The sequence below is a fragment of the Nothobranchius furzeri genome, chromosome 17, assembly GCF_043380555.1.
Source record: "Nothobranchius furzeri strain GRZ-AD chromosome 17, NfurGRZ-RIMD1, whole genome shotgun sequence".
Classification (NCBI taxonomy): Eukaryota; Metazoa; Chordata; class Actinopteri; order Cyprinodontiformes; family Nothobranchiidae; genus Nothobranchius; species Nothobranchius furzeri.
In genome coordinates, this window is record NC_091757.1 from 38,471,052 (window position 1) to 38,484,953 (window position 13,902).

The 13,902-nt window shown below is 39.3% G+C and overlaps 1 protein-coding gene across 5 annotated transcripts in view; it reads left to right on the forward strand.

The window, feature by feature from the left end:
* LOC139063594 (zinc finger protein 665-like) overlaps positions 1–13,902 on the forward strand; it is a 101,344-nt gene that overhangs the window by 81,474 nt on the left and 5,968 nt on the right. For all 5 annotated transcript variants that reach the window (XM_070545936.1, XM_070545935.1, XM_070545934.1 and 2 more), the window contains one exon: positions 12,609–12,684. In XM_070545936.1, coding sequence (XP_070402037.1) covers positions 12,609–12,684 — 76 coding nt within the window. The remainder of the gene's footprint in view (positions 1–12,608; positions 12,685–13,902) is intronic.

Genomic DNA, 13,902 nt, shown 5'->3' on the forward strand with positions numbered 1-13,902 from the left:
TTTAATAAACTCATTGTTTATAAATTTTGGCAAATCAGGATTTGAGGGCTTTACCAAAAATTCATCAGAAGACACGCCTTAAGATACAAAGGTGTTAACACTTTGTGAATGAAAGTGTTAAAAACTCTTATGTGAGTTGAATATTAACATTTAAAAGGATCTTATTGTAATGTGTATGAGTGTAAACATTGATTAACTTGTTAAATCAACATATACTGATCTGGTGTATATATCTGAAATGGAACATTGTAAGAACAATATTAATTTTAAATTAATTGATTTAAGCACAGATTATTCAAACATTTGATTTAAACATCTTGTTCATTAAACACTTGATTATTTAAGCTTATGAGTTGTAAAGTCATGTAGGCTTCAAATAGGTTCACTTTATTCAGAGAGAGGAATGTTGCTGTCTTACTTTACGCAGAGTAGGGATGGGTACTGAATTCGGTACTTTTTAAGGTACCGACCGATAGGGATGGGTACCGAATTTGGTACTTTTTAAGGTACCGACCAAATTCCACAGTACCGACCGAGCACCGATTCACATCATTTCAAACGGTGCCTCGTTTCGGTACCTGTCCTTCTTAACGAGAACTTGCCAAGACAACTGCGCATGCGCAAGAGCGTTATGTCGTCGGTCCCTGCGAGCGAGTTGTAAACAGAGCAGCAAGGGTAGAAAGAACGCACGCTTAAGCTTGGGTCCACTTCACTAAATGTGATGGGTAACTGGGTGATGAAACCAGCGACAGACAACGATCTAAGTGAGACATCCTCATCTTAATCTGCTCCGGTAGGTAAATAAAATGTTTAAGATAACGTTACCTTGATATGTTAGCTTCCGTTTCGCTAATGGTGCGTTCGCTTTCTCCTCGGAACTCCGAATTTCCGACTAGTAGAACATGAACACGCTCTAAAGTTTGGCTTTACTTTACTAAATGCGACGGGTGACTGGGTGAAGATTAAACCAGCGACAACGGTCTAAGTGTGAGGCATTATCGTTTTAATCTGCTCCAGCAGTTAAATAAACTGTTAAAGATAACGTTAGCTTGATATGTTAACTTCCATTGCCACCGTTGTTGTCAGCTAATGGTGCGTTCGCTTTCTCCTCGGAAATTCTAACTTCCCAGTAGGAAAAATCAAATGAAAAAAGATGGCAAAAGGAATGAAGATACACAGTAAATTTAGTTCACAGTAAAGATGTTTGCTTCAGTTTATTTATCAGCTTATAAAAATACAAGGGCGATGTTCAAATACAAACAGTTGAATGTTATTTATCGTGATATTTTTCAAATATGGTTATATATTAAGAAAAATGTATATTTAATTATAAAAGAAAATTAAAATAATAAACACTCAAAAGTATCGAAAATTGGTACCGTTAAGTACCGGTATCGATTCGTAGGTACCAGGAATTGGTACCGGATCGATTCAAATGTCAAAGGTACCCATCCCTACCGACCGAATTCCATAGTACCGACTGAGCACCGATTCACTTCATTTGAAACGGTGCCTCGTTTCGGTACCCGTCCTTCACAACGAGAACTTGCCTAGACAGCTGCGCATTCGCAAGAGCGTTAAGTCATCGGTCGCTGCGAGCGAGTTGTAAACAGAGCAGCATGGTAGAAAGAACGAACGCTAAAGCTTGGGTCCACTTTACTAAATGTGATGGGTAACTGGGTGATGAAACCAGCGACAACGATCTAAGTGAGACATCCTCATCTTAATCTTCTCCGGTAGGCAAATAAAATGTTTAAGATAACGTTAGCTTGATTTGTTAGCTTCTGTTTCACTAATGGTGCGTTCGCTTTCTCCTCGGAGCTCCGAAATTCAGACTAGAAGAACATGAACGCGCACTAAAGTTTGGCTTCACTTTATTAAATGCGACGGGTGATTGGGTGAAGATGAAACCAGTGACAACGATTTAAGTGTGAGGCATCATCGTTTAAATCTGCTCCAGCAGTTAAACTGTTTAAGATAACGTAGCTTGATATGTTGGCTTCCTATGCCACCATTGTTATCATCTAATGGTGCGTTCGCTTTCTCCTAGAAAATTCTAACTTCCCAGTAGGAAAAATCAATTGAAAAAGGCCGGTAAAGGAATGAAGATACACAGTAAATTTAGTTCACAGTAAAGATGTTTGCTTCAGTTTAATTATCAGCTTATAAAACTACAAGGACAATGTTAAAATACAAACAGTTGTATGTTATTTATCGTGATATTTATCAAATATGGTTATAAATTGAGAAAAATATATATCTAATTATAAAAGAGAATTAAAATATAAATCACTCAAAAGTATCGAAAATTGGTACCGTTAAGTACCTGTATCGATTCGTAGGTACCGGGAATTAGTACCGGATCGATTCAAATGTCAAAGGTACCCATCCCTACGCAGAGATTACAGGACATTTGCAGGAGATCTTGAGTGAGACTATATGTCTCTGTGGAAAAATAATTGTGGCAAAGGTTTGTTTTGGGAATTTGGGCCCAGACACGGTGTTGTCCTGTCTGTACATGAAAGGTTATCTTGTGTCAATTAGATGGTAAAAAATTGACCACTTGGATACGTAACAGTTTCAACTTTTTTTTTTCTCCAGAACAAATTCAAATCCTTTTACTGTTAAATGGAGTTGAATTAGAACTAATTGTGCAAAATATATTGTCTGTTTACTAGGGCTGGGCGATATAGCCTAAAATCAGTATCACAATATATTGAGGATTTCACCTCGTTAACGATAAATGGACAATAACTACAGGTATGCGCAGAAACAAAAGTTGTCCGCTAGATGGAGCCGTCACATGTATTAAGTCATGTTTTTGCGTGACTCAGTGTGGTACAGCTTCGTAAGGAGACATGAATGCTGCAAACCTACAAACATCTTTTCATTTTTTTATTATCAAATTTATTGACGTGAGAAAAAATTATAACAATATGAGTCAAAGATTTTGATAACAATATATTTTCGATTTATTGCCAAGCCCTACTGTTTACAAATATTTGTTTAAGTTTTGATGCTCCTTTTATTCCATGACTTCTAGGGCTGTAGTGAAGCCTCGATGACGTCGACGGCTCGATTCTAAAAATTTGTCGACGTCAGATCTGGTAGTCGACGCACCACACCCACTTGTTACATCCCCAGGAGTTTGTAAATAGAGGTGGAATCTGCCAGTTTTTCCTCTAGTTCGCCCTCTTCTCCGCCTTCACTAACATCTCCGCCAAATACCGAAGACCCGGAACAACGTCCGTCCGCTACTAGAATCCTTTCCTGTTTTGCCCGTCTTCGTCTCCCGGCAACGGACAACAACTTCCGGGGTCTGATACGCTGCTCAGTCTCTTATCGCAGATGTGGAAAATCACTGGGAGCGTTTTCATAAAGAAGCTTCTTTCAGACATTAGGAAAGCTGTATTTGTGGTAGCAGTCTCTCCTCCATGCTGATCTGTTTGCTGGGTGGTGTTTGTTTATTTAAACTTGGTAACTTGAACTTAACGTTGGTAAAGATACTGTTATCATTTTTGCTAACGGCTTCTTGCGTTTGGACAAGCTGTTACGTTTTGGTTTAGAGTTAATCTTTTTTATGGTGTAGATCTCCCTTTTATTACATTTAGAGTGTTGTGGGTTTTCGGTTTAGTTAAAAATATCACCTTGAGTTTGGTTTAACCACCCAGTTTAGAGTTTGGACCTTTGGAGATCCCAGTGGGACATCCCTAGTTATTTGTACTTTTGTTTTAATTCCCCACAGACAGAATTATTATTATTCCCACCTCTGGATGGAAAGATTTGGTTTTTTTGTAGTTGTAAATAAACCTGATCATCATTTTAACTTTTAAATCCCGTGTTAATGTCCCTTCCTTTTTGCACACGAGCCAAACTCGCCAGGAAGGGTTGTAACTAGGGATGAGCGAGTACACCACTATCTGTATCTGTGTCTGTTCAACCAACTAAATTATCTGTATCTGTACTCGGAATGGGCGTGGCATAACCCGGAAGTGGGCATGATTTAACCGGAAGTGGGTTTGGTTTACATCAATATATTATTTTAAGTCTGAAATTGATATGGATTGATCAGAAGTTGCTTTGTGTATTGTTTATTTGAAAACTATTTACAGAGCAACCTCAGAATTGAGATTAAATATTTTTGATCACAATAGTGAAGGAACTATTTCAGAACAAGTGTTTCAACAAAATCAGAACATTAATATTTAAGTGCATGGATTAATAAATCTGAACTCATGCAGTAGGAACTAGAAAATATGAAATGCTTGAACCAGACACAACTTTATATATATTTTTAAATTTTAATTTGATTAAACTGATTTTTTTCTTAACGTTCTTGGCATGTTGCCCCACACAAAATTAAACAAAACAATGTGGATTGTGTGTCTGAGAGAGATAAGAGAGGGTGAGAGGGAGAGAGAGGGAGTAAAAAAAATACCCCGACCGGAGCAGAGGTGACTGATGCAGCACGTCAGCTCTGTCTTGTCAAATGCACCAGGTAAGTTACGAAAAAAGTAACTTTGAATATTCAACCGAAAAAGAGGCGAGCTGAAGAAAACCTAGGGAAAACTGAAGAAACGTGAGCAACAGTGAAGCAATCACAGCGAGATCTGTTTCTGTCTGTGTGTACGTAGATGAGCCGGACGGACTGCGCTTCCGGCCGGCTAGAGAGTTTTGTGTGTAGGGAGGGGCAGGCGCTTTATGTGACTGGCCAATCACAGAGCGTGAAGACAGTCAGTTACCCAATGAGGATTTTCCTTCAGCACGATTACAGATATTTACGAGTTTTACTCGTGTCATGCTCGTACTCATCAAAAATGCTTTATCTGAAACGAGTATCCGGCTCATCACTAGTTGTGACACCAATCGCCTCACGCTAGGGCTGGGCGATATATCGATATTCTTTAAATATCATTATAATTTTTAAACAAGATATAAGATGACTTTATATCTTTATATCGATATAACTGGCCAAACTGCTATGCTAGCGATTAGCCGCTATGCTAGTGACATGTTGCTCAGTCTGAGAGCCTCTGGGTAAATGTGCTGCTCTGAACTTTGCATTTGGCCTCCTGGTTTTTAATTACTTGGGGACGTTCAATGCCAACGGAGTTCTGTTTTCCATCCTGCTTGTGCGGAGAAACGAGCCAAACCCCTCCCTCCCCTGTGTAATGAGGAAACGGCTATGGAAAGCCGGAGTGGCCAAATGACCTGAAACATATTTAAAGGTTTGAATAGTAAACTATAGGGTTACCGTTGTTGGGGTTATTAGGAGCGAACAATTAGTAAGCTTCAACTTACTTTTGGATTCTTCAATAAATTCTGTAAATACGAGAATATTTACTGATTTATTAATTAATTAAGATATTCTTAGACATCTCCGGGGCACCACCCTTTAATTAGAAAGGGAAATGAATCCAAAACCTTATCAGTCTTTCTTGAAGTTCGTATAATCCTTGGAGCAGAGACTTCTCTTCGACACAACAAAGCTACTGGACACAAAAATCTGAATTTTATAACATTTAATTAAACAATTTGTTAAATGAATAAACAATGGAACAAATGAATAACAACCATGTGATATAATTGAAGATAGATGTGTTTGCGTGTGATGGAGGATGTATGAATGGGGTCCTTTGTTCTCACAAAGGAGTAGTGTGTGTGTGCGTGTGTATGGATTGAAAATGGAGTCTTGAATACAAGATGGCTGACCCCTTTGTCTGGCTAAAGTGTGGGTGGCAACTTGCACTTTAACTTCCAAGGCACTTAGAATCAGTAGTAACTTAACCTTAAATCACTCAAAACATTTCAAAGGATCATGAAACAACACAAAAGATTAATCACAAGTTAATATCTTTTAGTTTCACCACTTGGCCATAGTAGGAAACATTTAAAGATATTCAAACAATGATAAATAAGCAGTTTATTCTTTCAAAATGACCCGACGGACGTGTTTGGGACGAAAGAGGAAAACACGAAGCTACTTTTTAAGCAATAGCGCGGTTTTATTGCTTATTCTGGACTATAGAGGAAACGGAAGAAGAAGGAGAGAAAGAGATGAGTGTCTGATCACCAGAAGAGCGAGGCGTCCCTCACTCTTTGAGTTGACGGTTCTCCGTGTTTCTCCACAGTTCTCGGCGTCGTCCGTCGGCTTGATGGCTTTCTCCGCTGTTTTCGCGTTCTCCGTGAGTTTGACGGAGTTGCTGATTTTTCCAGCCCGGTTCTGTGTTCTTCCCTTCAGCAGCTAGAGCAGCGAGCGGTTGAACAGACCTGATGGCTTGTAGTTTAGTTTTCCAGCGGTTGCGTGGCTCAACTTGGGCACTTAGAGCTTCCGCGTGCTCAAGGAAGTCGGAGCGTTCGACAAGCGTGTCCTTACCGCCAGGTATCCTGGGCAAAAGAACAAAGTTTTCTTTGTTCCGTTAATGATTTATAGCTTGAGTTCGCGGGAAAGCGTCCATGAGCTCCCGCCTCCCGCAGAACGTGTTTCTGGTATTAGGCGGTGACATCATCCCAATGCTTCCGTGTGCAAAGCATCATGGGAAATGAAGTTTCTTGGCGCTGATGTGATTATTTGCTTTTCAGAGCAATTTAAGCACAGTCATTTTGGAGAAAATCACTGCATAGTAATTTCCTCATGAGGTCAGACCCTCAACACCGTTTTATTTTAAAGGCGAACTCAACGGGTGAGAATTGTTGTTCCGGTTCCGTTTTTTTCCGCTCTGATTTGCTATGCTAGTAAATACTCCGTTACGAGTGATTCTGATGAAAAAGTTGAGTTTGTAAGGTGTGGGTTATGGCGACAGTAGCCCGAAAATAACACTCATAAAAGAGCGACCAGAGACTCTGAATCATTACAGTATAATCGCTGATATGAGCCAACACTGCTAACTAATAACTAACAACTAGTTAATAACTAGTTTTTCTAATAACTAATAACTCCATGGTGCATGACCCATGTGATCTTCAGTAGATGCAATTACATCATCGTACATTTAGCTTAACATGATGGATTTTTTTTCTCTGGACAAGACCTATACAATATGGGCCACCTCTAGATGAAATTTAAATAATTTTACATTAATTATAAATATATAATTAAAAAGTGCCTGTGGGACATTTGATACTCCTCTGGCTCTCAACTGTGTCTGTGTGTGTGTGTGTGTTAGCAGACAGCTGTACCTGTGTTACTAAAGCTCAGACTGGTAGAGAGTAGGCACTACGGTTAAAGTTTGACCAGAATCAATACATTTTTATGCATTTAACCTACTGATTTATGTATATAATTTCTCAAGAGCTTGAAGTGAGTTAACTTGTCAACAGTTTACAGGAGGAAAAATATCGAGATATATATCGTATATCGGAATTCAGCTTAAAGATATCGAGATATAAGTTTTGGTCCATATCGCCCAGCCCTACCTCACGCACAGAAGTGACCAAAACAAAGCAGCATGGAAACACCGTCTCCATGCTGCACTCCCAAGTTCTACACGTCACCAGAACATAACCAACCGCAATACAATAAAAGCAGTGTTATACAAAATGGAAGGCCTGTAGTGTTTATTCTCTTACCAATTTTTTTGAGGAATTTATTAGATTTTTTGGTTTTTATTAACTGTGCAATTGAAAAATAATCATTAGATTAATTGTCTAAATAGTCATTAGAATAGTCGACTATTCGATAAAATAATCGTTTTAAAAATAATCGTTAGGCGCATCATCTTCAAATCGGAAGAAGAGGCTGAGGACTACATTAAAAAAAATAAAATGACAACCAGCGACAGACAACGGGGCTGACTGAGTTCGGGGACTGCCTGGTCTTATCCCTGTCTCTCCCCCTCTGAGAGGGGAGTGGATCACACAGTGAGGCAAGAACCGAACTTTATATTATTGGTTATGGTGGTTCTAAAAGCAAGTAAGGTTCTATTTTATTTTATTTGATTATTTCTATAAGAGTTCTACTTTATGAATCCTATTTTGTTATCTCTTACTTATATCCCGTTGAATTATATACCAAATGGTTAAGTCTTTTATTACTATCATAATTATTGTTGCACTGATCAGGGATCTCCTGTGGGGGGCGATATGGAACTCTGTTTTTTTTTTCCCCCTCCTACTGGCTGATGCTGACTCTTGGGGGAGTCTACTGTAGAGACGAGCACACCGGAGCTGATATTAGCAGTTGTACGCTACCCCCTCTGGGGATGGAACGTCTTAAGTAACCCAAGGTCTTAGGTTTAGAGGGTTTGGAGCCACGTTTTGTTTGGGGAAACGTGGGGGGTTGCTTTAGAAACTTCACTCAGTATGATTTAAATCAAGAGTCTTTACTCAATATGAAAGCGAAAGTCAAAAAGGTGCAGCCACGATCCTTTGGCACTATCATACTAAAATTAATCATGATGGGTAGATCTGCTATAAAAGTACTTACGTGGAATGTGCGCGGTTTAAATAACATGGTTAAACTTAAGCAAGTATTAGGCAGAATAAAACAGTTAGGGGCCACAGTATGTCTTTTACAAGAAACACACCTGTTGGAGAAAGATATACACCGATTAAGAACCAGATGGCCTGGACAAGTATTCTCCTCTGGATTCTCCTCCCACTCTAGAGGGGTCATAATTCTGGTCCATAAGTCGATTCCGTTTCAGTTAACAGAGAAGTATTAGATTCCTCTAGGAGATTTATTATACTGAATGGCACTATAGTTTCAACTCTAGTAAATCTGGTTTGCTTATATGCCCCTAATGGAGATGATCCTACTTTTTACCAGCATTTCTTTTTAACTATTTCCTCCTATACTGGCCATTACATAATAGGAGGTGATTTCAACTGTGTGATTAACCTTGTGGTTGATAGATCAAACACCCATGTTACTCCCTCTCACCAACAAACTAGAACAATGATTGGGAAATTTATTAAGGACCTCAACTTGATGGAGGTGTGGAGACTATTACACCCTAATAAAACTGAGTTCTCGTGTTTCTCTAGCACCCATAAAACATATTCACGTATTGATTTTTTCCTGATCTCAACAAATCTAATGTCTCTGATACAAAAATGCTGGTATGAAGCTATTTTACTTTCCGATCATGCCCCAGTCATTTTATCTCTTCTACTGCCGAACCTTTTACTCCAGCCACTCCCATTTCGTTTCCAAGCAAAATGGTTGAGATATACAGAGTTCGTAAAATTCATAGATGGGAAGATAAATGATTATTTCACTTTTAATACGAACCAAACAAATGCATCAATAAAATGGGAAGCCTTTAAGGCCTATATAAGGAGAGAAATGATAAGCTATACTAGGAGCAAATCCAAAATCCATTTGAACAAACTAAAGGAACTTGAAGAACAAATTAAAGACTTACAAGACCACTTATATCACCACAATGATGTTGGAAAATACAAAAAACTCCTTCTGTTAAAGTCAGAATATAATGAACTCAGCACAAATAAGATAGCTACAAATCTAATGTGGTTGAAGCAGTCCTATTATGATCAAGGGGAGAAGGCAGGGAAGCTCTTGGCTTGGAGGCTAAAAAAAATACAATCAGAAAGAACCATAAACTCAATTATATTGGACGATGGAATAGAGATCACGGATCCGGAAAATATAAATAACACTTTTGCCAACTATTATGAAAATTTATATAAATCAGAATACCCTAAGAATGAAAATGAAAATGCACAAAACCAGTTTTTAGACCGATTGGAATTTTCGACCCTTCCCGAAGAAGCCAAACAGGCCCTTAATGCTAAGTTGAGCATAGAGGAACTCAGAGAAGCACTGGGTCTTATGAACAGCGGCAAAGCCCCAGGTCCGGACGGACTCCCAATTGAAATACATAAAAAATTTCTGACAAATTATTGCCACACCTGCTTGAAATGTTTAATGAGTCCTATGAAAGAGGCATTTTGCCACCATCTCTGAGAGAGGCATCTATTTCAGTCATTTTAAAACCTGGTAAGGCCCCAACAGATATGAGCTCATACCGTCCCATATCACTAATGTCCTGTGATACTAAAATATTGTGTAAGGCCCTAGCTTGTAGGATTAATTCATACATTCCAAAATTAATTTCTGATGATCAAAATGGATTTGTTATGGGCCGCCAGGCCTTTTATAATACTCGTCGGCTTCTGAATATACTGTGGGATAAGCAATCTGCTACTGACCATGCCTTTTTATCATTAGACGCTGAAAAGGCGTTTGATAGAATAGAGTGGAGATACCTTTTTGAAACCCTTAAGAGATTCGATTTGGGAGGAGAATTTCTGAAATGGGTCCAATTGTTATATACGGAACCGATAGCCAAAATCGTAACAAACAATCAGATATCAAGGCCTATACAACTTGGTAGGTCTACTCGACAGGGCTGCCCACTCAGTCCGTTATTGTTTCTTTTGGCCATTGAACCACTTGCTATGGCGATACGCAATTCCTCTGAATTAACTGGAATAAGAATAGGTCAGGTCGAACATCGGGTATCATTATTTGCAGATGACATCATTCTGTTTTTAACTAACCTAGAGAAGTCGGTTCCGGCAGTGGGCGATGTTCTTCAGAATTTTGGGTACTTCTCTGGGTACAAGATTAATCAGAAGAAAAGCTCCCTGTTATTTCTAAATGAAAACAATCCTCATATCCAGACACAATTCACCAGTACCTGTGAAGGCTTTACCTACTTGGGAATACAGATTGTCCCTGACATAAAGAAAATTGTTCCCATTAATTATGACCCCTTGATACAAAAAGTTTCAGAGCTATTGGTAAGGTGGGATGGGATGCCGATTTCTATGATAGGTCGCATTAATATGTTGAAAATGTCAATTCTACCAAGATTTCTCTACTTATTTCAGTCCATCCCCCTATATACCCCAGACTCTATGTTTTCATCACTGAATAAACTTTTCTCCAGATTTATTTGGAACAACAAACGACCCAGGCTACGCCTCTCCCCGCTATACTTACCTTATGAGCGTGGAGGGCTTGGAGTGCCCAATATGAAGATGTATTATTGGGCAGCCCAGTTAAGGGCAGCTACTTGCTATTTTCCAACTAGGGAGACTCCTTCCTGGGTTAAAATTGAGAATACAGGGTATCCGCGGGTCCTTAAAAAGTCTTAAAACGTCTTAAATTTGCTTTTCAAAATTTAAGGCCTTAAAAATCCTTAAAAATGACAAATAATCCTTAAATACAGTTTCCAAAGGTCTTAAATTACCAAAGGCCCACTAAACAAGATTCTTTTATTTCTATAAAAATTTCGTGAATTTCTAGTTAGTGTTCAGCATTTTTTGTGTATGATGTTGGCGTAAGCGGAACCGTACACATTCAGCTGGTTGTGAAAGGGGGCTATTTTTAGATGAGCACATTAGCTGGTTAAGCTAGTTGGAGTTTGCGCCATGGGGAATTTTAATGGTAACTGGATGGCTAATCCCACGTTCGCGATGTGGTTAGCACCAGTTCCAGGCAATAGCTGGAAATTATAGCTTAAATTTAATTTTTTAAATAGCTTAAATTTGGTCAAAGTGGCCTTACAAAAGGTCTTAAAAAGTCTTAAATTTGGCTCCCTTAAACCTGCAGATACCCTGGAATAACAATATAGGACTGCCATTACAATCTTATGTTTATTCAGATACAGCTAAAAGAGTACTGAAAAATACAAAAAACCCTATGGTTAGAAATACGATTTCAATCTGGCACCAAACACATATAGCTTTAAATGAAGAGTCACAACTGTCAGCTTTGTCGCCGATGTGTGTGTGTGTGTGTGTGTGTGTGTGTGGGGGGGGGGGGTGTTGATGTTTTTTGTTCTGTTTTAATCTGAAAATCATAAACATATTTTGGAAAAAAAAAAAGAAAAAGAATCGTTTACCCCCAGCCCTAGTGACCTCCGTGTTTGCCTTTCACTGATCTTTATTTATTTATTTTTTTTAAATACATGCCCTCTCGGTTCTTTTGTTATAATTTATGTTGTCTGTTTTAGTTGTCCTAACAAGCAGTCTAAAAAAATACTCAGTTCCACCACTATTTAAAAATAAAAAATAATTTCTGTATGTAAAATTGATTTATTTTTTTATCACTCAGTGGTACGATGTACAAGGAAAGAGGAGCAAATTAGGTTTGAGTGATTTTATTTTATTTTGCACTGACTAAGACTCAAATGAATAAAAAAAACTTGAATAATGTTGGTGAGTGACTCAAACTCAATTTAATAAATTGAACAGGGTTTTCCCCAGAAAATTTTATAAGCCACACTTTCCGCTGCTGTTTCTCACAGTATCAGCTGATGGAGGGCTCTAGTTTCGTTGCGCCATTCGTGTCAGCGGACACAGTAGGGTCGGGGAGGGGGGAGGGGCATGACTCTTATCCTGGCGGGTGGCCAAGCAAAGCCTAGCGATCTGCCAGGCATATAAAGCACTGGGGGAAACCCTGATGAATCAATTTTTACCGTCACTAATCCAAACAACTAATCTAAAGTGAGCTCAAACTTTGGAATAGAAACTTGCTGGTGGATTTCGTTTTCTCACCTTTTTCACTATTGACACATTTTCATGTCTGGTAGTTTGTCCCACCCATATTGATTAAACTGTTATATTTTTCGTTGCAGAGCAAGGCTAGTGAGCCTGCACCAGTACCGGCTCCCTCTGCTGAAGCGGGGCTGGTTGGCAGAGGCACTGAAGAAGGTAAAGGCAAAAATCTAATTTGGATGTATGTCTTGCGTGAACGACCTCAAACAAAATGGTTTGAAATAAACAAATACTAATAAGCCCACATAAGAATTATTAATCTATATTCTTTAAAACATGTGTTGTACATGTAGAGGTGTAGTCTGGTTACTTTTAAAAAGACATTAAAGCAAGCAACATTTTGAGGAAAAAAGATTTCAAAGGTCCGACCACTTTCTTTAGGATGCCTCCTAAAGCAGTGGTTCCCAAACTTATTTAGCCGCGCACCCCCTTCTATGTCCCGACCATGTCGACGCACCCCCCCCAGCCCCCACATCAGGGCATGGCTATATATATATATATATATATATATATATATTTCAGCCATCAAGTTAAACAGACAGGGTTAAAAAAAATATGATCAACCTTTTCCCCCATCACTTTAATTTTTTAATAAGGGGGGTGCGTGAGGTGAAAAGTGTAATGGCTGCGGAGCTCAGAGAAGTCTGTCATATGTCACCATTAGCGTAGCCAGAAACTCATTTGTGGGTGGGCCTAAGAAAAAGTAAATGGGCACAATAAATGTAATTGAAAACAAGTATATTGTTGCGCGTGTGTCCTCCACATGTGCCCTAGCCTCATAATAACAATGCGCCGAGCTTCAGCACTCTGGCCTGCGCACGCCGATATGTTCCGCATTTGATCTTTTTTAACGGTGTTGGAGGAATCTGAAGGTGGTGAATCATTCTGGCAGATTGGAATTAACACCCTGTCTCATGCAGGTGTTCTGACATTGTAAACCTCACACACAGAACATTGTGGATGTAACTAAATAAATCAAGAAATGATTCCCATTCAGGCTATTAACAGCGAGCTGAAGATCTGAAGTTCAGAGTGCGTCTGTCAGAGGTCAGACGCATTCCAGCGGAACCACGGCTCACGGGTGCACAAGTGAGCACATCTGGGCTTGGCAGAAGTAATTTTACAACATTGGTTTAAATAGCGCCAATAACAAGACGCGGTGACTTGAGCGGCTCATGGAGCTGTGCCGCGCGCGCGCGCACACACACAGATTCAATAGGCGCGCACGCTGCGCAAACTCCGGCAGCTTGAACGTAGCTGAGTTCTTTCATAAAGGGAGCCGGTGCAGGAAATCTGTGGACAGATGGGAGTTAGATCCAACTCGAGGGGGAAAACAAGGAATCTGAATTGTGCGGGGGACTTACAGTCTGTAGA